Genomic DNA, 23,126 nt, shown 5'->3' on the forward strand with positions numbered 1-23,126 from the left:
CTGTATATGTAGCACTGAATAGTACGTCTTATTGACAGTAAACTTCTGTGTCAGTCGTCAATGTTCACTAAATAGTGTTCATGTAGGCGTAACATAACCTGACAGCATGGTAGGGGACAAGACGGGGTGGGGCAAGATGGGGAGCTTCCCCGTCTTGCCCCTACTATATGTCCAACGATTACGTTCTTATCGTCTCATGTGTATACCTCACTGCGGGTTTTGATCACGTACATTATACGTTGAATACAATTGTAAATAGCCGCTGAAGAAGGCTGGATACGGCGTATTAGCTGCGGACGCTGGGCCCACGACACTTGTGCAGAGATAGAAAGTGATGATGGCTAGGCTGTCCACACTTGTGTACTATGTGAAAGTAAGAGGCCTAAATAAAACGTAATACCTAAGTCTAAAATTCGCAGAACCATTATTTCAAAACCTTATCGTCACATTATTTCATTATTCCAGTCCTTATTTAAGCTTTAGAGATGAATTCATGCTAGTTCCGCATCTTACCCCGCATATGGGGCAAGACGGGGAATTGGTAGTTTACGTTTCAAATCGAGATATTTCTAACTAAATGTAACAAGTTTGCAGGTCTCTTTGCATGCTATTGTAATTCAATGGTTAAGTAAACAAATGAAAATCAACCCTACTTGAATTTGTTTATTTTTGTCCCTTTTGTAAGGGTTTAAAGTTAGCTTCCCCATCTTGCCCCGCCTTCCCCTATATGCTCACCTCTGTGTTGGCGGGAGACGCGTCGCTCTGCTGCTGCTGTTGTTGTTGTTGTTGTTGTTGTTGTTGCTGCTGCTGCTGCGGGCCGGCGACGACCCCGCCGCCCACGGGCACGGTGGCTGTGGCGCTGCTGGCGGTGTTGGTGTTGCTGGCGCTGTTGCTGCCAGTGGTGGGCCTGCGCGCGCGCCGCGCCAGCCAGCCCATGTGGCGCAGCTCGGCGCCGAGCGCGCGGCCCGCCTCGTGCAGCGCCTGCAGCGCCAGCACGCCCAGCGCAGAGTGCAGCGTGTGGAACCAGGCCGCCGCCTCGGCCGCGTCCGCCGCGCGCAGCACGCACGAGTGCACGCCGTCCGGCGAGTGCAGCTCCAGCGTGCGGTTCTCTGCGGGCACGCAAAGCGCTGCTGCTGAGTAGGGTGTTGTCGATAAAATACCGACACATCGATATTATCCAAAAGTATCGACGTACAGGGTGTGATCAATAAGTAGTAGGACTGAATTTCTGTAGCGCGAACGGAGCGGTGGAGGCGGGTCGGAGCGCCTGGGTGTGATAGTGGGGAGGCTTCCGGATAGACCGATTTTTTTTCCAGTCGCCTGCAGGGAAACGGAGAGTGAGCACGTCGATTTTTGTGGTCCTACGAGGTTCAATAGTGCAGTCGCGTTTCAGGATGGAGAAAAGACCTCTCTAGTTTTATATATAAATTCAATGGGGATATTAATGAAAACTTACGTTAATGAGTACATATCATGAAAGAGAACTCCTTTAAAAAATAAAAATAAAATAAAAAAGAGGTTCAAATGGCGCTGAGTACTATGAGACTTAAATTCTGAGGTCATCAGTCCCCTAGAACTTAGAACTACTTAAACCTAACCAACCTAAGGACATCACACACATACATGCCCGAGGCAGGATTCGAACCTGCGCGATTCCAGACTGTAGCGCCTAGAACCGCTCGGCCACTCCGGCCGGCTAGAACTCCTTCAAGTCTTGTTTAATGTTAGTAGACACACGTGGGATCCATTGCTTGCCCTGAACACATCGAGACGATATTCCACTTCTCGCCACGTATTCGCCAACATTTCAGATATAACTGTTCCAACCGCCGCGACGAGTCTTTCCCGTAAATGATTGACGTCTCTGATCTTTTCACTGTACACGACATTTTTTTATGTGGCCCCAAATGAAAAAGTTCAGTGGGGTTAAGTCTGGGCTTAGTCGTGACCAAGGTATTGGGCCTTACGCTGTCAACATGTCACAGTAAACGTCTCCGTTTATTGTTTATGAAAGGACCAATCACACGATCTTCCATCAAACCGCACCGAACATTAACTTTGGGAAGGTCACGTGGATGCTGAATACCTTCAGGTGGATGCTCTGCCTCCCAAATTCTGCAGTTATGACGATTAACTGTTCCACTGATATGAAAGGTAGCGTCATCAGAAAAGAGTTGCTCTCAACTGCACTGCACTGCACTGCACTGAAATGAGGCAACAGAAAAAAAAACAGCACTGCTGCCGTCTCAAGATCTAGCAGACCTGCCAACTGCAGGGGAGCCGAACTTGGAGAGTTGATGAATCAAACACCAGAAACTAGAACAGTGTACGTCACTTTGTACAGATTCTAGGACACATTAAAACTAGGAAGTTCTTTTTCAAATACCCTGTATCTCGAGCAGCGCTACGTCATCAAATTCTGAGTGAAATTCGAGAAAACCGCGACGGAGACCCTCGGAATGATTAAGGACGCCTGCGGAGATGCTGCCCTGAGTCGCTCAACAGTGTTCGAGTGGCACAAGGTGTTCTGGGAGGGGCGAGAGCTCGTCGAAGGCGACCAGCGCGTCACTCACTCGTCAATGTTAAGGACTGACGAAAATGTAGCCGAAGTGAAGACGCTCCTGGACTCTGACCGGCGCTTAAACATGCGCCTGATTGTTGATGAGCTGATTCCGTTCGGTGTTGTTGTTGTTGTGGTCGTCAGTCCTGAGACTGGTTTGCTGCACCTCTCCATGCTACTATATCCTGTGCAAGCTTCTTCATCTCCCAGTACCTACTGCAGCCTACATCCTTCTGAATCTACTTAGTGTATTCATCTCTTGGTCTCCATCTACAATTTCTACCCTCCACGCTGCCCTCCAATGCTAAATTTGTGATCCCTTGATGCCTCAGAACATGTCCTACAAACCGATCCCTTCTTCTAGTCAAGTTGTGCCACAAACTCCTCTACTCCCCAATTCTATTCAATACCTCCTCATTAGTCACGTGATCTACCCATCTGATCTTCAGCATTCTTCTCCAGCACCACATTTTGAAAGCTTCTATTCTCTTCTTGTCTAAACTATTAATCGTCCATGTTTCACTTTCATACATGGCTACACTCCATACAAATACTTTCAGAAACCACTTCCTGACTCTTAAATCAATACTGGATGTTAACAAATTTCTCTTCTTCAGAAACACTTTCCTTGCCACTGCCAGTCTACATTTTATATCCTCTCTACTTCGGCCATCATCAGTTATTTTGCTCCCCAAATAGCAAAACTCCTTTACTACTTTAATTGTCTCATTTCCTAATCTAATTCCCTCAGCATCACCCGACTTAATTCGACTACATTCCATTAGCCTCGTTTTGCTTTTGTTGATGTTCATTTTATACACTCCCTTCAAGACACTGTCCATTCCGTTCAACTGCTCTTCCAAGTCTTTGCTGTCTCTGACAGAATTACGTCATCGGCGAACCTCAAAGTTTTTATTTCTTCTCCATGGATTTTAATACCTACTCCGAACTTTTCTTTTGTTTCCTTTATTGCTTGCTCAATATACAGATTGAATAGCATCGGGGATAGGCTACAACCCTTCCCAACCATTACTTCCCTTTCATGCCCCTCGACTCTCATAACTAACATCTGCATTCTATACAAATTGTAAATAGCTTTTCGCTCCCTGTATTTTACCCCTGCCATCTTCAGAATTTGAAAGAGATTATTCCAATCAACATTGTCAAAAGCTTTCTCTAAGTCTACAAATGCTAGAAACGTAGGTTTGCCTTCCCTTAATCTAGTTTCTAAGATAAGTCTTAGGGTCAGTATTGCTTCACGTGTTCCGATATTTCTACGGAATCCAAACTCATCTTCCCTGAGGTCGGCATCTACTAGTTTTTCCATTCGTCTGTAAAGAACTCGCGTTAGTATTTTGCAGCTGTGACTTAGTAAACTGATAGTTCGGTAATTTTCACACCTGTCAACACCTGCTCTCTTTGGGATTGGAATTATTATATTTTTCTTGAAGTCTGAGGGTATTTCGTCTGTCTCATACATCTTCCTCACCAGATGGTAGAGTTTTGTCAGGACTGGCTCTCCCAAGGCTGTCAGTAGTTCTAATGAAATGTTGTCTACTCCGGGGGCCTTGTTCGGTACCATCCAAAAAATTGTTACCAAGGATTTGGCCGTGCGAAAGGAGTACGCCAAGTTTGTGCCAAAAATTCAGAGTGACGAACTAAAACTGAATCGTGTGCAAATTTACCAGGAAATTTTGAACTGTGTCCAAGAAAACCCATATTTTCTTCAGAATGTGATTACCGGTGACGAATAGCGGTGTTTTCAATACGGTCCGGCGACCAAACGCCAGAGCGCCGAGTGGCACACACCGCCAATTCCCCGCGTCCGAAGAAAAATGGTTCAAATGGCTCTGAGCACTATGGGACTTAACTTCTGAGGTCATCAGTCGCCTAGAACTTAGAACTACTTAAACCTAACTAACCTAAAGACATCACACACATCCATGCCCGAGGCAGGATACGAACAGTGCGACCGTAGGGGTCGCTCTGTTCTAGACTGTAGCGCCTAGAACCGCACGGCCACTCCCGCCGGCGTCCGAAGAAAGCCAAAATGAGCAAGTAAGGGGTCAAAACCGTGGTCATTTGCTTTTTTTGCTGTCGTGGTGTGGTTCATCGGGAGTTTGTGGCCACTGCACATACTGTGAATTCTAAATTTTACGTGGAAGTGCTTCAAAGGTTGCGCAGACGCGTCCTCCGAGTGCGGGCAGTTCGAAGTTGCACCGTGACAACACGCCGTGCCGCTGTTCGCTGCGGGTGCTGGAACACCTGACCAAGCATAGCGTTGCCAAGTTGCCTCGAACTCCACTCATGTCAGATCTCTCACCCACGGACTTCTTCGTCTTTCCCCGGCTTAAGCGGAACCTCAAGAAACATCGATTCGCCTTTGTAGAAGACGTCCAAAACGCCGTGACGGCATCTCTAAAGAGGATCACGGAGTTCCAGATGGCGTACATGCAGTGGCAATCGCGTTATACGCGTTGTTTCCAAACACAAGGTTTCTACTCGGAGGAATACAAGGATTTGTAACAATTAGGTCAATAAAGCAATTTAAATTAATTCAGTCCTACTACTTACTGGTCACACCCTGTATTAGGCGATATTTTTTCACCGATATATCGATACCGAAATGGCAGTACCGAGTGCCGATATTTTTATTTTATATTACATTTTTTCGCAATTTTCGGTAAAAATTTGAAATTGTTCTTTTGAAGAACATAATTTTACTGTCACTGTGTCAAGGAGTCTTACTACTTTTTGAGCTTTCATTATGTCCAGTCTTTTTATTTGTTTGAAGCAAGTATAGCTTGCACAAAGAAGCAGTCCGATTGCACTCGGGAAGGGGTGCGTATCTGTGTGTGAATGGAGTAACAAGAGTTTGGCTGCGAAGAAATAGCACACTAGTTGCGTTAGAAAAACAATTTTTAAAGCAATTAGTGTGCTACTTCTTCACACCGGAATTCTTCAACAACAGCTGAGGAAAATGAACAAAAATCTAAATGACAAGACTGGTCATTGCTGTGGGTGGAGCCTTTTGAGGAGAAATGCTGACCTAATCGGCACTCGGCGCTACCAACAGAAACTACACCACACAATTTCGGCACTGCAACTGCTAGTCTTCTGGCGTTTGCAGAGATGAAAAGACAGGGAAGTTGACATGAATTGTTCTGGACAAATCTGATATTTGACGAAACCGAACGACAGACCCATTGGACACCTTTTATTGTACTACTTACATGCAGTTACCATTGTTAGAAAAGTGGTTATCACCAAGCATGAACGTGCATCGTTTTGCTTGCAATTCTTGCTCTAAGAGGGTAAGCAGGCTGCTAGCTTGTTGATGTACAGAATATCTAATAATAAATCAAAACTTAAATATACAACTATAAAACCGGCAATATCTTTACAGTGTTCAGCCGGTAGTTTTAGTCCAGTACATTGATATTTTTCCCGTCGATATATCGATACATTTCTTCGAAATATCAAGGGTCGATAATGATGATATTTTAAATATCTATTTATCTGATTTCCTTTATTATTAAATATATCAACAGTCCTATTACTGAGCACTCGATGACGCCTCTCTCGTTGGTCAAGACTTCCAGCATGACAAATACACGTTAAGGACTGATCGCCTTCGATTGTCTTTATAAAGAGCGAGGAAAAGAGAACTAACCTGAAAAACGTTTCGTTCACCTTAACACAGCAACCCAGTTAACATTATCCGCCAAAGGGTGTGGATGAGATAAGTTAGGTTGCCTATCTTACGCTATATGAAATGTTTTGCATGCTAGTTTCATTTTTCCCACCATGTACTTAAGAAATTTGAAAGTCGAGACCCGCACAGTGTACAAGGTCTATGACGATAAAGTCCCTATTTTATTGCTCTCTGGTAGTAACATTTTTCTCTTCATTTAAACTCTATATTTATTATCAACTTTAAATCTTGATTAACAAATATTCAATCATAATTTCTGATGAAATATTTTTTTAATTTTTAATTATCAGATGAAAATGAATTAAAATTTGTTACATAAATGCGAAATGTCTTGCTATTAAATAAAAAAACTATATACGGAAAATATATTCTTCTGTCTCTACTGCTAAGAAATGTGTTCCATTTGATGTTTCGCATTTTTGCACTTACTTTTGATTTAATTTGAATACTCGCACTTTGACGCAGTTAGTACTTCAGAAATACACTCCTGGAAATGGAAAAAAGAACACATTGACACCGGTGTGTCAGACCCACCATACTTGCTCCGGACACTGCGAGAGGGTTGTACAAGCAATGATCACACGCACGGCACAGCGGACACACCAGGAACCGCGGTGTTGGCCGTCGAATGGCGCTAGCTGCGCAGCATTTGTGCACCGCCGCCGTCAGTGTCAGCCAGTTTGCCGTGGCATACGGAGCTCCATCGCAGTCTTTAACACTGGTAGCATGCCGCGACAGCGTGGACGTGAACCGTATGTGCAGTTGACGGACTTTGAGCGAGGGCGTATAGTGGGCATGCGGGAGGCCGGGTGGACGTACCGCCGAATTGCTCAACACGTGGGGCGTGAGGTCTCCACAGTACATCGATGTTGTCGCCAGTGGTCGGCGGAAGGTGCACGTGCCCGTCGACCTGGGACCGGACCGCAGCGACGCACGGATGCACGCCAAGACCGTAGGATCCTACGCAGTGCCGTAGGGGACCGCACCGCCACTTCCCAGCAAATTAGGGACACTGTTGCTCCTGGGGTATCGGCGAGGACCATTCGCAACCGTCTCCATGAAGCTGGGCTACGGTCCCGCACACCGTTAGGCCGTCTTCCGCTCACGCCCCAACATCGTGCAGCCCGCCTCCAGTGGTGTCGCGACAGGCGTGAATGGAGGGACGAATGGAGACGTGTCGTCTTCAGCGATGAGAGTCGCTTCTGCCTTGGTGCCAATTATGGTCGTATGCGTGTTTGGCGCCGTGCAGGTGAGCGCCACAATCAGGACTGCATACGACCGAGGCACACAGGGCCAACACCCGGCATCATGGTGTGGGGAGCGATCTCCTACACTGGCCGTACACCACTGGTGATCGTCGAGGGGACACTGAATAGTGCACGGTACATCCAAACCGTCATCGAACCCATTGTTCTACCATTCCTAGACCGGCAAGGGAACTTGCTGTTCCAACAGGACAATGCACGTCCGCATGTATCCCGTGCCACCCAACGTGCTCTAGAAGGTGTAAGTCAACTACCCTGGCCAGCAAGATCTCCGGATCTGTCCCCCATTGAGCATGTTTGGGACTGGATGAAGCGTCGTCTCACGCGGTCTGCACGTCCAGCACGAACGCTGGTCCAACTGAGGCGCCAGGTGGAAATGGCATGGCAAGTCGTTCCACAGGACTACATCCAGCATCTCTACGATCGTCTCCATGGGAGAATAGCAGCCTGCATTGCTGCGAAAGGTGGATATACACTGTACTAGTGCCGACATTGTGCATGCTCTGTTGCCTGTGTCTATGTGCCTGTGGTTCTGTCAGTGTGATCATGTGATGTATCTGACCCCAGGAATGTGTCAATAAAGTTTCTCCTTCCTGGGACAATAAATTCACGGTGTTCTTATTTCAATTTCCAGGAGTGTAAAAGACTTTATTTTTACGAAATTATATGATTTTATATTTCTTAACGAACATTTCCACTTGGTAGTGAATATTGAATTTTAAATAAAAGAACACCAGATACTTGTGAGTAAGGCTCGCGTGATAAGGGTTCCCTACAAACTTAATTTCACGTATCGATATTTCATCTATACGTTCAGATGAGTGAGTTTGCGAGTATCAAAATATATAACAAATTTGATTACTTTGACTTAGAACCTTAAATTATTTACGTACACATTAATAATTGACATAAATTTCAACTTGATATCTCTACGCCTTCCCGAGAAAAAGGGGTCTTAACAGATGCACAGACAGACTGACAGACAATGAAGTCATTCGTCTAAGGGATCTATTTTAACCGATTGACTTACTGACGTATGGAACCCCAAAAACAAAAAATCCAACTTCTGAGATTCAAACCAAGGTCCTCGCCATTGCATGACTAACACTCTTCGCATCCTGCTACCGTCACTTTCTTAATAAAGGCTAATTGCTTGGACGCCGTTTATTTCTTTTATTTTATTTTTTTTTTTTTTTTTTGTTAGAAATGCGGCGAACTGCTTGAGGAAACTAATGTAAGGGAAGTGACCTTCAAATTTTAAGAAGGAACTTGAAATTTCCTTGCAGATTAAAACTGTGTGTCGTACCGAGACTCGAACTCGGGACCTTTGCCTTTCGCGGGCAAGTGCTTTATCATCTGAGCTTGGTCCCGAGTTCGAGTCTCGGTCCGGCGCACAGTTTTAATCTGCTAGATAGTTTCATATCAGCGCACACTCCGCTGCAAAGTGAATATCTCATTCTGTTGAATATCCGTTCATCGTGGAGGCGATGTTTCACAGCCCAAGTAATAAATCGTTTTCCAAGATGACAATGCGGCAATAAAAAAGATGCTCTATTCTTAGAAATAAGATGACGCCATCTTTCTAAAAGGATCTTTTGACAGAAAGTACGCACCTTCTTTCTCTCCAGCTTTTGTCTACATTTATAATGCGCAAACTACTTTACGGTGTGTAGCAGAGATATAGTAGGGGTCAGTGAAGTGAAGTGAAGTGGAAGGAAGACAAGGATTTCTGGTCAGATGAGTATCGGGTAATATCAACAGCAGCAGAAAATGGTATAACAGGTGTAGGATTCGTTATGAATAGGAAGGTAAGGCAGAGGGTGTGTTACTGTGAACAGTTCAGTGACCGGGTTGTTCTAATCAGAATCGACAGCAGACCAACACCAACAACGATAGTTCAGGTATACATGCCGACGTCGCAAGCTGAAGATGAACAGATAGAGAAAGTGTATGAGGATATTGAAAGGGTAATGCAGTATGTAAAGGGGGACGAAAATCATGGGCGACTGGAATGCAGTTGTAGGGGAAGGAGTAGAAGAAAAGGTTACAGGAGAATATGGGCTTGGGACAAGGAATGAAAGAGGAGAAAGACTAATTGAGTTCTGTAACAAGTTTCAGCTAGTAATAGCGAATACCCTGTTCAAGAATCACAAGAGGAGGAGGTATACTTGGAAAAGGCCGGGAGTTACGGGAAGATTTCAATTAGATTACATCATGGTCAGACAGAGATTCCGACATCAGATATTGGATTGTAAGGCGTACCCAGGAGCAGATACAGACTCAGATCACAATATAGTAGTGATGAAGAGTAGGCTGAAGTTCAAGACATTAGTCATGCAGAATCAACAAGCAAACAAGTGGGATACGGAAGTACTAAGGAATGACGAGATACGTTTGAAGTTCTCTAACGCCATAGATACAGCAATAAGGAATAGCGCAGTAGGCAGTACAGTTGAAGAGGAATGGACATCTCTAAAAAGGGCCATCACAGAAGTTGGGAAGGAAAACATAGGTACAAAGAAGGTAGCTGCGAAGAAACCATGGGTAACAGAAGAAATACTTCAGTTGATTGATGAAAGGAGGAAGTACAAACATGTTCCGGGAAAATCAGGAATACAGAAATACAAGTCGCTGAGGAATGAAATAAATAGGAAGTGCAGGGAAGCTAAGACGAAATGGCTGCAGGAAAAATGTGAAGACATCGAAAAAGATATGATTGTCAAAAGGACAGACTCAGCATGCAGGAAAGTCAAAACAACCTTTGGTGACATTAAAAGCAACGGTGGTAACATTAAGAGTGCAACGGGAATTCCACTGTTAAATGCAGAGGAGAGAGCAGATAGGTGGAAAGAATACATTGAAAGCCTCTATGAGGGTGAAGATTTGTCTGATGTGATAGAAGAAGAAACAGGAGTCGATTTAGAAGAGATAGGGGATCCAGTATTAGAATCGGAATTTAAAAGAGCTTTGGAGGACTTACGGTCAAATAAGGCAGAAGGGATAGATGACATTCCATCAGAATCTCTAAAATCATTGGGGGAAGTGGCAACAAAACGACTATTCACGTTGGTGTGTAGAATATATGAGTCTGGCGATATACCATCTGACTTTCGGAAAAGCGTCATCCACACAATTCCGAAGACGGCAAGAGCTGACAAGTGCGAGAATTATCGCACAATCAGCTTAACAGCTCATGCATCGAAGCTGCTTACAAGAATAATATACAGAAGAATGGAAAAGAAAATTGAGAATACGCTAGGTGACGATCAGTTTGGCTTTAGGAAAAGTAAAGGGACGAGAGAGGCAATTCTGACGTTACGGCTAATAATGGAAGCAAGGCTAAAGAAAAATCAAGACACTTTCATAGGATTTGTCGACCTGGAAAAAGCGTTCGACAACATAAAATGGAGCAGGCTGTTCGAGATTCTGAAAAAAGTAGGGGTAAGCTATAGGCAGAGATGGGTCATATACAATATGTACAACAACCAAGAGGGAATAATAAGAGTGGACGATCAAGAACGAAGTGCTCGTATTAAGAAGGGTGTAAGACAAGGCTGTAGCCTTTCGCCCCTACTCTTCAATCTGTACATCGAGGAAGCAATGATGGAAATAAAAGAAAGTTTCAGGAGTGGAATTAAAATACAAGGTGAAAGGATATCAATGATACGATTTGCTGATGACATTGTTATCCTGAGTGAAAGTGAAGAAGGATTAAATGATCTGCTGAACGGAATGAACAGTCTAATGAGTACACAGTATGGTTTGAGAGTAAATCGGAGAAAGACGAAGGTAATGAGAAGTAGTAGAAATGAGAACAGCGAGAAACTTAACATCAGGATTGATGGTCACGAAGTCAATGAAGTTAAGGAATTCTGCTACCTAGGCAGTAAAATAACCAATGACGGAAGGAGCAAGGAGGACATCAAAAGCAGACTCGCTATGGCAAAAAAGGCATTTCTGGCCAAGAGAAGTCTACTAATATCAAATACCGGCCGTAATTTGAGGAAGAAATTTCTGAGGATGTACGTCTGGAGTACAGCATTGTATGGTAGTGAAACATGGACTGTGGGAAAACCGGAACAGAAGAGAATCGAAGCATTTGAGATGTGGTGCTATAGACGAATGTTGAAAATTAGGTGGACTGATAAGGTAAGGAATGAGGAGGTTCTACGCAGAATCGGAGAGGAAAGGAATATGTGGAAAACACTGATAAGGAGAAGGGACAGGATGATAGGACATCTGCTAAGACATGAGGGAATGACTCCCATGGTACTAGAGGGAGCTGTAGAGGGCAAAAACTATAGAGGAGACAGAGATTGAAATACGTCAAGCAAATAATTGAGGACGTAGGTTGCAAGTGCTACTCTGAGATGAAGAGGTTAGCACAGGAAAGGAATTCGTGGCGGGCCGCATTAAACCAGTCAGTAGACTGATGACACAAAAAAAAGCGGAGGGTACTTCCGGAACCGCTATTTGTCCGCCCCTCTCTTTATCTGCTCCATTCGCTAATGGCGCGTGGGAAGAATGACTGCCAGTGAAACTCTGTATTAGCTCCAATTTTATCCCATTTTCTCACTGCAATCATTTCGCGAGACATATTTAGGATGAAGACACACCATAACAGCACGTCCGCAAGCACTAACGACGATCCAGCAGTTGTCAACCGCTGGTGGAAGAATGGAACGCCCTGCCACAAGAAGTCCTTACCAACCTTGTGGACAGCACGACAGCACGTTTCAAAGCATGCACTGCAGTCCGTGATCATCACACACTCTATTAAGACACATTTCCCGCCGTTAGTAATGTCATAAATCGCGGTGACTTAAGTGTACACTACTGGCCATTAAAATTGCTACACCACGAAGATGACGTGCTGCAGACGCGGAATTTAACCGACAGGAAGAAGATGCTGTGATATGCAAATGATTAGCTGTTCAGAGCATTCACACAAGGTTGGCGCCGGTGGCGGCACCTACAACGTGCTGACATGAGGAAAGTTTCCAACCGATTTCTCATACACAAACAGCAGTTGACCGGCGTTGCCTGATAAAACGTCGTTGTGATGCCTCGTGTAAGGAGGATAAATGCGTACCATCACGTTTCCGACGTTGATAAAGGTCGGATTGTAGCCTATCGCGATTGCGGTTTATCGTATCACGACATTGCTGCTCGCGTTGGTCGACATCCAATGACTGTTAGCAGAATATGGAATCAGTGTGTTTAGGAGGGTAACACAGAACGCCGTGCTGGATCCCAACGGCCTTGTATCACTAGCAGTCGAGATGACAGGCATCTTATCCGCATGGCTGTAACGGATCGTGCAGCCACGTCTCGATCCTTGAGTCAACAGAAGGAGACGTTTGCAAGACAACAACCATCTGCACGAACAGTACGACGACGTTTGCAGCAGCATGGACTATCAGCTCGGAGACCATGGCTGCGGTTAGCCTTGATGCTGCATCACAGACAGGAGCGCCTGCGATCGTGTACTCAACGACGAACCTGGGTGCACGAACGGCAAAACGTCGTTTTTTCGGATGAACCCGTGTTCTGTTTACAGCCTCATGATGGTCGCATCCGTGTTTGGCGACATCGCGGTGAACGCACATTGGAAGCGTGTATTCGTCATTGCCATACTGGCGTATGACACGACGTCATTGTATGGGGTGCCATTGGTTACACGTCTCGGTCACCTCTTGTTCGCACTGACGGCACTTTGAACAGTGGACGTTACATTTCGGATGTGTTACGACCCGTGGCTCTACCCTTCATTCGATCCCTGCGAAAACCTACATTTCAGCAGGATAATGCACGACCTCATGTTGCAGGTCCTGTACGGGCCTTTCTGGATACAGAAAATGTTGGACTGCTGCCGTGGCCAGCACATTCTCCAGATCTCTCACCAATTCAAAACGGCTGGTCATTGGTGGCCGAGCAACTGGCTCGTCACGATACGCCAGTCACTACTCTTGATGAACTGTGGTATCGTGTTGAAGCTGCACGGGCAGCTGTACCTGTACACGCCATCCAAGCTCTGTTTGACTCAATGCCCAGGCGTATCAAGGCCGTTATTACGGCCAGAGGTGGTTGTTCTGGGTACTGATTTCTCGGGATCTATGCATCCAAATTGCGTGAAAATGTAATCACATGTGAGTTCTAGTATAATATATTTGTACAATGAATACCCGTTTATCATCTGCATTTCTTCTTGGTGTAGCAATTTTAATGGCCATTAGTGTAATTATCATCTTTCAATAAAAGTGTCATTTGTGTTCGTCTAACTGCATATTTCCTTCAGTTACCTTCTGCACTATAACGCGGCAATTTTTCGCACGTCTGGTTCAAGTTTCATGGAGCCATGTTGGCAGAGCTACATCGTGCGAAAGTTACTTTCATCATTACATTTTGCACATCAGTGCAGATCTGTGGCATTCTGCAGAACGATTTTACTGCTTCTAACGTCCATATCATATAAGGAGATTAAGAACGAAACAAGGAGGCTTATGGTTCCTACGGAGGCATGCAGGACGTCGTTTTTACCCTAGCTCCATTGCGAGTGGAATAGGAAAGGGAATGTTTTGCAATAATACGTGATACCGTCCGCTGGCTTGCCGAGTATGTCTGTAGAAGTAGAAGTGATTTTGAGAGTAATTCCTCCAACAGTACCGTGGATGCAGCGGTAAGAAACGCGTCCCACAGCCAACGCGGAAAGCACAGGGGAGCAACCAGAGAGGGTGGCAGGCAGAGCCGCGCTGCGCGGGCAGCCTATGCGCCAGGCGGCACGGAGTACGCGGCTGCATACAAATGTCCGTAGTTGGCAGCGCCCCAGCCATCATCACGACTTGCTTTTTTTTCCGGCTAAATCACCGCCGTGCGGCGGTCGCGGTACGTAAACGGCATTTCTGACAATGCATTAGCGGCCCAGAGGTCATTCGTTCTGTCCCCATAAATATCGTGCTCATCCGCCTCTTTCTTTTTTCTGCTAATAGCTTGCTAAACATTGCTGCCACCAGTGAAGTTAGGTATTTTATGCATTTGATGCAATATTTCACTATAATTTCTATCAATGGCGCGTTATAATTGTTTTTCCTTCTTAGGTATCTGATCAGTTCTTTCAGAACATTCTAGAATTCCAAGGATGCTAGTGAGTTCTGCTGTTCACTTCGTACCACAATGCGTACCCATCAATTTTGAGCGTTGTAACCAGCTACAATACGGTTTCTCTTTACGTAATCAACTCACGCTAACAGTGTTTCGATAAACCGCCTCCTCGAAAGTCGGAAATACCCTTTTGCGTCAATATGTACGGCGAGAGCACAGTGTTCCACCCTATAGCGTATTCAATCAACAAACAACAGTTGGAACGCACAAACTACTTGCGCTCTTGCCACACAAACATACTGTAACGTAGATTTTTTTACGGCGTTTACAGCAATCGTGTGAAACGCAGCTCGCTCTGTTCGTCCGCGAGATCCAGAAGGAAGTAGGTACCAGCGCCAAGATCGATACCGTGTTCCTTCACTTCCGGAAGACGTTCGGTACAATTCCGCACAGTCGACAGATGGGCAAAATACGAGCGTACAGAACAATCAGAATAGCTTCTGATTGCGTTGAAGAGTAAATAGCACGCAGAATGTTATTATTACAAGAGAGAAATCTTCAAAGGAAAAAGTAACTTTGGTCGTACCCCAAGGAAGTTTCACAGGACCATAATGTTCAAAGTACGTACTAATGATCTAGTGGATAACCAGTATTTAAGTACTGCTCATCAGTCTATGACCCTTGTATGTATGTATGTATTGTATGTTAACCGGGGGCCTAGAAACGACGGAGAGGCTCCGACCCCGCCGCAGCCGCAGTGGTCCCCAACCCCACGACGGCGACCGCAGTCCACTTCACCTCGCCACCCCTCCGCCGCCCCACACCGAATCCAGGGTTATTATGCGGTTCGGCCCCCGGTGGATCCCCCTACTTCTTTCTGCTAAATCTTACTGGACAAACGTATCTGTAGTTTCTCAGGCACGAGTTGCATCATTTACTTGATGATGTACCTCCAGAAGTCATCAGCCAGATTTGAATTCAATGGATTTTTTCTTTTCCTTTGGGGACATTTAAAATCCTTGCTGTATTCAACTCCGGTACCAATGTCGATGTTCTGAGGGAGAAAATCCAAAACGGATTCGATCGTACTCTGAGCAAACCGGGAGTTTTCCACAACGGATAGCAATGTATGAACGCAGGATCACGGGATGTTGCATGGAAGCAGGAGATGGTGCATTGGGATAAACAATAAATCCTCTCGTGCCTCCCTTAACGAAGGATTTTCCGACTCATGTTCATGTGGACTTTTTGTAACGTTTTGAAATCAACAATAAATCCCTAAAGTTTCTGACACACTCAGTATGTTCCTGAACAACCATGACGAAGAATCAGAGAAATCAGAGCTCATATGAAGGCTTTTCTACAGTCCCTCTTCCCACGGAACATTCGTGAATGAAACAGGAAAGGCGGTAATTCAAAGTGGTGCAAAAGTATCCTTTGTCATAGTCTATTAGTTACGGACTACAGATGTAGAAGTAATATTTGGTAAACTAGTCACGATATAAAAACAACGCTAACGGATTAAAAGCGCGGAAAGGGGTTTCTGTATTGCTGTAGACTTGCTACTATTACTATTTGAACAGCACTGAGTATTCTTCAAAAATAGTTACTACCTCAAGCATAACTTCTTCAATATTGTCCTGCAATGTGCTGAAACATAAGCTGAAGGCTGTTCGCATAGCACAGTTTCACCGCGGGAAGGAAACGTTAACATTACGTAGCGGAGCAGATATGCTTTGCTGACCGACATTTACTGCCATTTATTAGTGAAAGGTTTCACTGAAAACATTATCCGTTACATCAGTGTCGTCTCTGCTATGGCCATCGAAAGCCGTCGCAGACAGTACAGTTATGCATAAGAAGGAAGTAGTTGCTTCGCTATTTCAAGAATTAAAAGGCGTTACAAGTATCAGCTGTGTAGTAATAATCTCGGACCCTGTTGTAGTACCACTTGTCGACTGTCTCTTTACCCTGAACGATCAGTGAAATATTAAAGGACGTGTCAAAATTAATACATGAAAATAATCCGGTACAATTAAGGCACAGAAATTACGCCAAAACAACGACAGCAGACTAAGAATTATGTTTCTTCCTCTACATCAGAATAGACTTAGGCTCAAAAAGCTGTGAATGTTTATGACATCCATGATGGTTTGAAAACGCAACTACATACATACATACGTAAATACACACCAACGTGAAAAACTGTATAAAATACCTGAGAGATAGCAACGATAAATCTGAACGCAACCGAAAAATGTTCGTACTAGACAACCTTGTCAATCTGAAAGAAAAATTTGTATTTCGAAGCACGTAGCTTGTGTAGAGTAAAAGAATTATAAGTAAATATATTTTATTGTTACGAAACTTGTCTCTACATTCCTATGCACATATATTTTAAGTGTAAATTAGTCAGTGAACTTAATACTTATATTTCATTACGATATATATACTACTACTACTACTACTACTACTACTACTACTAATAATAATAATAATAATAATAATAATAAAATGAAAATTACGCACAGGTCCTCAAATTTTCAAAATAGTGATTTAGGATGAGGCGCCCACTTCAAGAAATCATCAAAGTTTATCTGAAAGTGGCATTTTGACAGCGACAGCTGAAAATGCGTCCGTAAATCAGTTGCTCAATAAAACGGTCTATATAGACAAAACATAATACAGCAGACTGAGGCGACTACAATACAAAGAAAAACTAAAAATTCTTTAACGCAAATGCAAACACAGATTTCCAGATGTATGTTGATCAGCACAGTTCCAATCCAAATGTCACCTGAAGGCAACAGACCAAAGATCACTGTAGCAAGCAACCAGTTAACTGCTTGTATTTGATGCCATCGTCCCTCTTAATCAACACAAAAAGCAGAAACGGTATTGTGAAAAAAATTAGAAAATATACTAAATTGGAGACGCAAATAACATATGTGGCAGCTAGATAATTCTGAAACTGCTACTAGAACGGTATCGAACGCATGACTCATTGACAAGAGACTTTCTGAAACGTCTCTGTAGCTCGACTCAAGGAAAACCTCACAATAATGATCGGAAGTATATGATCCTGATTGCCAGCGAGTTCACTTTGTTTTTTTCCCTACTTTTTTATGGAGCTGTACAACACAACCCTAAAGTTAAGTCTTGCAGTGTCTTCCTATCGTTAATGCTTTTGTAATTCACATTGTCCGCAACTGTATTCACGCTTTTGGATACTGTATCCAAATACATTTTAATTTGGTCTGTTTTGTTATATTACGAAATTTCCAATGCCATTTTCGCTGACGTGATTACCCTGAAATCATGTTTACACCGCTGAACAGTGTGACAACGCCATTAGAGAAAAATAACGATGACAAAAACAGCAAAACGTCGTTACTGGAGCACTTATAAAACGATTATCTCTCAATATTGTTAACAAAGCAGTTTTCTTCGTAAATGAGTTACTTCCATTCTGTCAATAATTTGTTGGTTGAAGTGTATAGAACACTATAGTTCTCACCTCCTGCCTGTCTGAACCTGAAGTCATCCAGAGTGTCGTTAGCGTCTGACCATACACGGTGTGGCTATACAATAACGGGACTGATGCTGACACCGTGTAAGTACGAATGCGCTGAAGATAAACGACCAATAGCTGTGAAGCGTAAAGCCTGCTCAGCCGAATGCGGCACCTCTGGTGTCTGCAGACAAATCAGTATCGCCGTGGCCTTCATTTGCGTAAGAGCTGTTACTCTGTTTTGCCGGGAAAATGTTAAGTGTAACAATAGAGCAACGAATTGTCGTGAAGTTTCACATGAAACTTGTAACAGCTGCTACTGAAACCTATCTGTTACTCAAATAAGTGTACGGCGAAGACTGTTTATCATGCACGCGAATTTTTGAGAAGTTCAGGCGTTTCCTAGATGGCTAAGAACACGATAAATACAACCTTCTCCCAGGACGCCCTTCAACATGAAAAACGGGTGAAAATATCGAAAAGTAGGTAAACTGGTTGGTTCAAATGGCTCTGAGCACTATGGGACTTAACTTCTGAGGTCATCGGTCCCCTAGAACTTAGAACTACTTGAACCTAACTAACCTAAGGACATCACACACATCCATGCCCGAGTTAGGATTCGAACCTGCGGCCGTAGGGGTCGCGCGGTTCCAGACTGTAGCGCCTAGAACCGCTTGGCCACTGTCGATCTGCCCGTCACTTGAGTATTCGATTCATTGTTCAAACTGTAGGAATTGACAAAGAACGTGTAGGGTAAATTTTACACAACGAATTTAACACGAGAAAAGTGCGTGCGAAACTGGTGCTGAAAATTCTCACGACTGAACAAAAAGGACCTTGTGAAAACGTTTGTACCGACACTTTGAATACCACTGAAAATCATCCTAATTTCTTGGAGAGAGTGATGACATGTGATGAATTTTAGTTTTTCACGTATGATCCAGAAAGTACGCGCCAACCCAAGCACTGGAAGGACCGAGCTTCAACGAGAGCGAAAAAAGCTCCAATGAGTTAATCAAGATTCAAAGCGATGATTTTTTTTCGATATTCATAAAACTGTATTAGACAATACACCTAGCGCCATGTGACTTATCTATTCCCTAAAGTCAAATCTGCACTAAAATACACAAAATTTCAGTCAGTTGAAGCAGTAAAAGAAAGAGCGACATACGTCATCAAGGCCCTCACAAAGGAAGACTTCCAAGCATCGTTTCCCTCAAAGTAAAATTCTTATGAAGCGCTTTAGGAATAGAGGAGGGGAGTATGTTGAGTGTGACAATAACTAAATACTTCTGTTTCTTGAAAAAATGTTTTACAGTAATAGTGCTATAATTTTATAGCCACACCTTCTATCCCCTAATGCTTTAAACCAAACAAGATGGCAGAAAAGTAAGAAACTCAGCTTGTATTTAAAAGGACAGAGGTTCAAATCCCCAGATGGTCATTCAGGTTTAAGTATTCAATAATTTTCTACATCACATAATGCGAATTCTGGGATTGTTCCTTCAGACATGCACAGCTGAGTAACTTACCCATGCTTCCCCAATCTGAGATTGTGCTTCATTTCTAATGATCTTGCTGTACCAGAGGCCAACTGTTGGTGGGCTGCAAGGGTGCTAGACAAGCAGTGGGGGGACGGTAGGGCAAGCGGCAGTGGGCCGCAATGGCGCTAGGGCAAGTAGGGGTGGGGACTCGCAAGGGCACAACCATGCTAGGGCAAGCAAAGGACTCACTAGGGCAAGCAGGGATGTCACTGGGGTCAGAGACAGGGGCCCACTAGGGCACTAAGGCAAGTGGCAGTGGGCTGAGGTGAAAATATGTTGTAGGAGGTTGGTCGTGGAGGGGGACATCCAGTGGGTAGGGGTATAGCTGCAAGGTCGCCAGAGTAAGCGACAGGGGGCGCTAGAGCAGCAGCGGGAGGCCGCAAGGGCGCCAAGGCAAACGGCAGGGTGGAGGCAAGCAGCAGAGGGGGAGGGGGGGAGAGCTTGGGGGCTTATGGCAGGGGAGCAGCAAGAGTGCTATGGCGAGTGGGAGGGGACCACAAGGGCTCTAGGGCGAGCAGCAGAGGGTGCTAGGACAAGCAACAGAGGTGGTAGGGAGCTAGGGCAAGTGACAGTGGGCGCAAGGGCGCTAGAGTAGCAGCAGGGGCCGCAAGGGCGATAGGACAAGTGGTGGGCGGCAAGTGGCAGGGGGCTGCTAGGGCAACTGGAAAGATGTTTAAGGTGGTCGGTCATGGAGGTGGGACGATCGGGCGGTGAGGGTTACAGCCAGTCGCGGATGGGGAGAGCCAGGGGCTGAGGGGGAACTGGTTGTGCTGAGACAGAGCTGATGTTGAAAGAATAGATATGTTCTGGAGGGAGGGCATGAATGGGAAAACGAGAATTGTGGCAGAAAAGTAAAGAGTTGGGTAATGGGAAGTTGTTCCAATGGCAAATCCTGGAGTGCTGGTTGGATGTGGGAAGACAGGATACGTGTGAGAGGGTAGCAAGACGCAGTAAGGGATGGTGATGTGATAAGTTCAAATGGCTCTGAGCCCTCTGCGACTTAACTTCTGAGGTTATCAGTCCCCTAGAACTTAGAACTACTTGAACCTAAGGACATCACACACATCCATGCCCGAGGCAGGATTCGAACCTGCGACCGTAGCGGTCACGCGGTTCCAAACTGAAGCGCCAGGAACCGCACGGCCTTACCGGCCGGCTGATCATCAGTTTTAACATCCTTTCAGTTAAATAGGCGTGAAAACAAAAGCAGTCACGCAACGAAGGAAGGGAGTAACTTACAATAAGAACACTTCAAGGGCTAGAGGAGAAATCTCGCCAGTGAAGTGATCTGCGAGCTGTGCAAAGCTAAAAAGGGAAGTAGCGTTTATCTTGACCTCTTCCGATAGAGGCTTGAGCAACACGGGTGTCCTGTGTGCAGCCGGAGACAAATACGAGGCCTCGGAGTGTTTGCAGCTTGGCGGCCCCCGTGGGGGTTATGGTGGCGGTGGGAGGGGGGGAGAGTGGTTGCCGGGGCAACGCGGCGTCCGCCTCCTGACCTGCGCCGCTTCTGCTGCCGCCGCCGCCGGACCTGCCTGAGCCGAGGCCTGCTCCTGCCGCCGCCGCCGCCGCGCTGTATCGATCTGCCGGCGCCCGCCGCCCCCCGCCCCTGTGCCTGCCGACCACCCATTCACGCCCCCCGCCCCCACGCCTCCCTAGTCCCGGCCAGAGCGTCTGGCGCGGGCTCGTGGACGACGATGCCGCTGCGGGACCGCGGCCGCAGCCTAGTAGGTCGCGCACCTCGGGTGCCCGGGTCGTGTCGCGGAATGCTCCTAGGCCGCCTTCAGGACTTACTATTACATCATGCTCCGTCAGTACCATTGAAGTATTATACTGAGGATTTCTTGATAGGCAGGGCTCACAATCTTTTTTTACATATAATTTTATAATGGATGGAGAATTCTCCAAATCTTCGTAATTGTAATGTTCGGAATAGTCCTGCAATACGTCACAATTTCGTCGAATGAACGAGTTAGCCACATCTTGTTTCTGGATTTCAGAAAAAAACATAAAATTGGTAACATCGAACGTAAGTTGGCAAGTGTTTCCTGAAAGCAAGAACCTATCCTTGTTGTAAATTACGTAACTCTTACCCACTCCCCACCTCCCCATTCCACACCTTTTCCTGTCCATCATATTCACCATCCTCTGGATTTTTGGCCATATAACACAGTACTCTGCACCAGACTGACTTGGTGTACCATTCATATATGTATCCATATATTTTCGATATCTGAGTGCAATGTAATATACCAAATGTCGCCATACTGTCCAGTTGTTGTTGTTGTTGTTGTTGTTGTTGTTGTTGTTGTCTTCAGTCCTGAGACTGGTTTGATGCAGCTCTCCATGCTACTCTATCCTGTGCAAGCTTCTTCATCTCCCAGTACTTACAGCAACCTACATCCTTCTGAATCTGCTTAGTGTATTCATCTCTTGGTCTCCCTCTACGATTTTTACCCTCCACGCTGCCCTCCAATGCTAAATTTGTGATCCTCTCATGCCTCTACCAACCGGTCCCTTCTTCTTGTCAAGTTGTGCCACAAACTCCTCTTCTCCCCAATTCTATTCAATACCTCCACATTAGTTATGTGATCTACCCATCTAATCATCAGCATTCTTCTGTAGCACCACATTTCGAATGCTTCTATTCTCTTCTTGTCCAAACTATTTATCGTCCATGTTTCACTTCCATACATGGCTACACTCCATACAAATACTTTCAGAAACGACTTCCTTACACTTAAATCTATACTCGATGTTAACAAATTACTCTTCTTCAGAAACGCTTTCCTTGCCATTGCCAGTCTACATTTTATATCCTCTCTACTTCGACCATCATCAGTTATTTTGCTCCCCAAATAGGAAAACTCCTTTACTACTTTAAGTGTCTCATTTCCTAATCTAATTCCTTCAGCATCACCCGACTTAATTCGACTACATTCCATTACCCTCGTTTTGCTTTGTTGATGTTCATCTTATATCCTCCTTTCAAGACACTGTCCATGCCATTCAACCGCTCTTTCGAGTCCTTTGCTGTTCCTGACAGAATTACAATGTCATCGGCGAACCTCAACATTTTTATTTCTTCTCCATGGATTTTAATACCTACTCTGAATTTTTCTTTTGTTTCCTTTACTGCTTGCTCAATATACAGATTGAATAACATCGGGGACAGGCTACAACCCTGTCTCACTCCCTTCCCAACCACTGCTTCCCTTTCATGTCCCTCGACCCTTATAACTGCCATCTGGTTTCTGTACAAATTGTAAACAGCCTTTCGCTCCCTGTATTTTACCCCTACCATCTTTAGAATTTGAAAGAGAGTATTCCAGTCAACATTGTCGAAAGCCTTTCTCTAAGTCTACAAATGCTAGAAACATACTGTCCTAGCGGATACTTTCGTCGTACGTCACACACTGATTTCTGCGGTAAT

The 23,126-nt window shown here is 44.9% G+C and overlaps 1 protein-coding gene across 1 annotated transcript in view; it reads right to left on the reverse strand.

The window, feature by feature from the left end:
* The window catches only part of LOC124606432 (beta-2-syntrophin-like), a 301,467-nt gene that overhangs the window by 75,062 nt on the left and 203,279 nt on the right, over positions 1-23,126 (reverse strand). Inside the window, exon 4 of the mRNA XM_047138414.1 lies at positions 736-1,109. Coding sequence (XP_046994370.1) covers positions 736-1,109 — 374 coding nt within the window. The remainder of the gene's footprint in view (positions 1-735; positions 1,110-23,126) is intronic.

Source organism: Schistocerca americana, chromosome 3, assembly GCF_021461395.2.
Source record: "Schistocerca americana isolate TAMUIC-IGC-003095 chromosome 3, iqSchAmer2.1, whole genome shotgun sequence".
Lineage (NCBI taxonomy): Eukaryota > Metazoa > Arthropoda > Insecta > Orthoptera > Acrididae > Schistocerca > Schistocerca americana.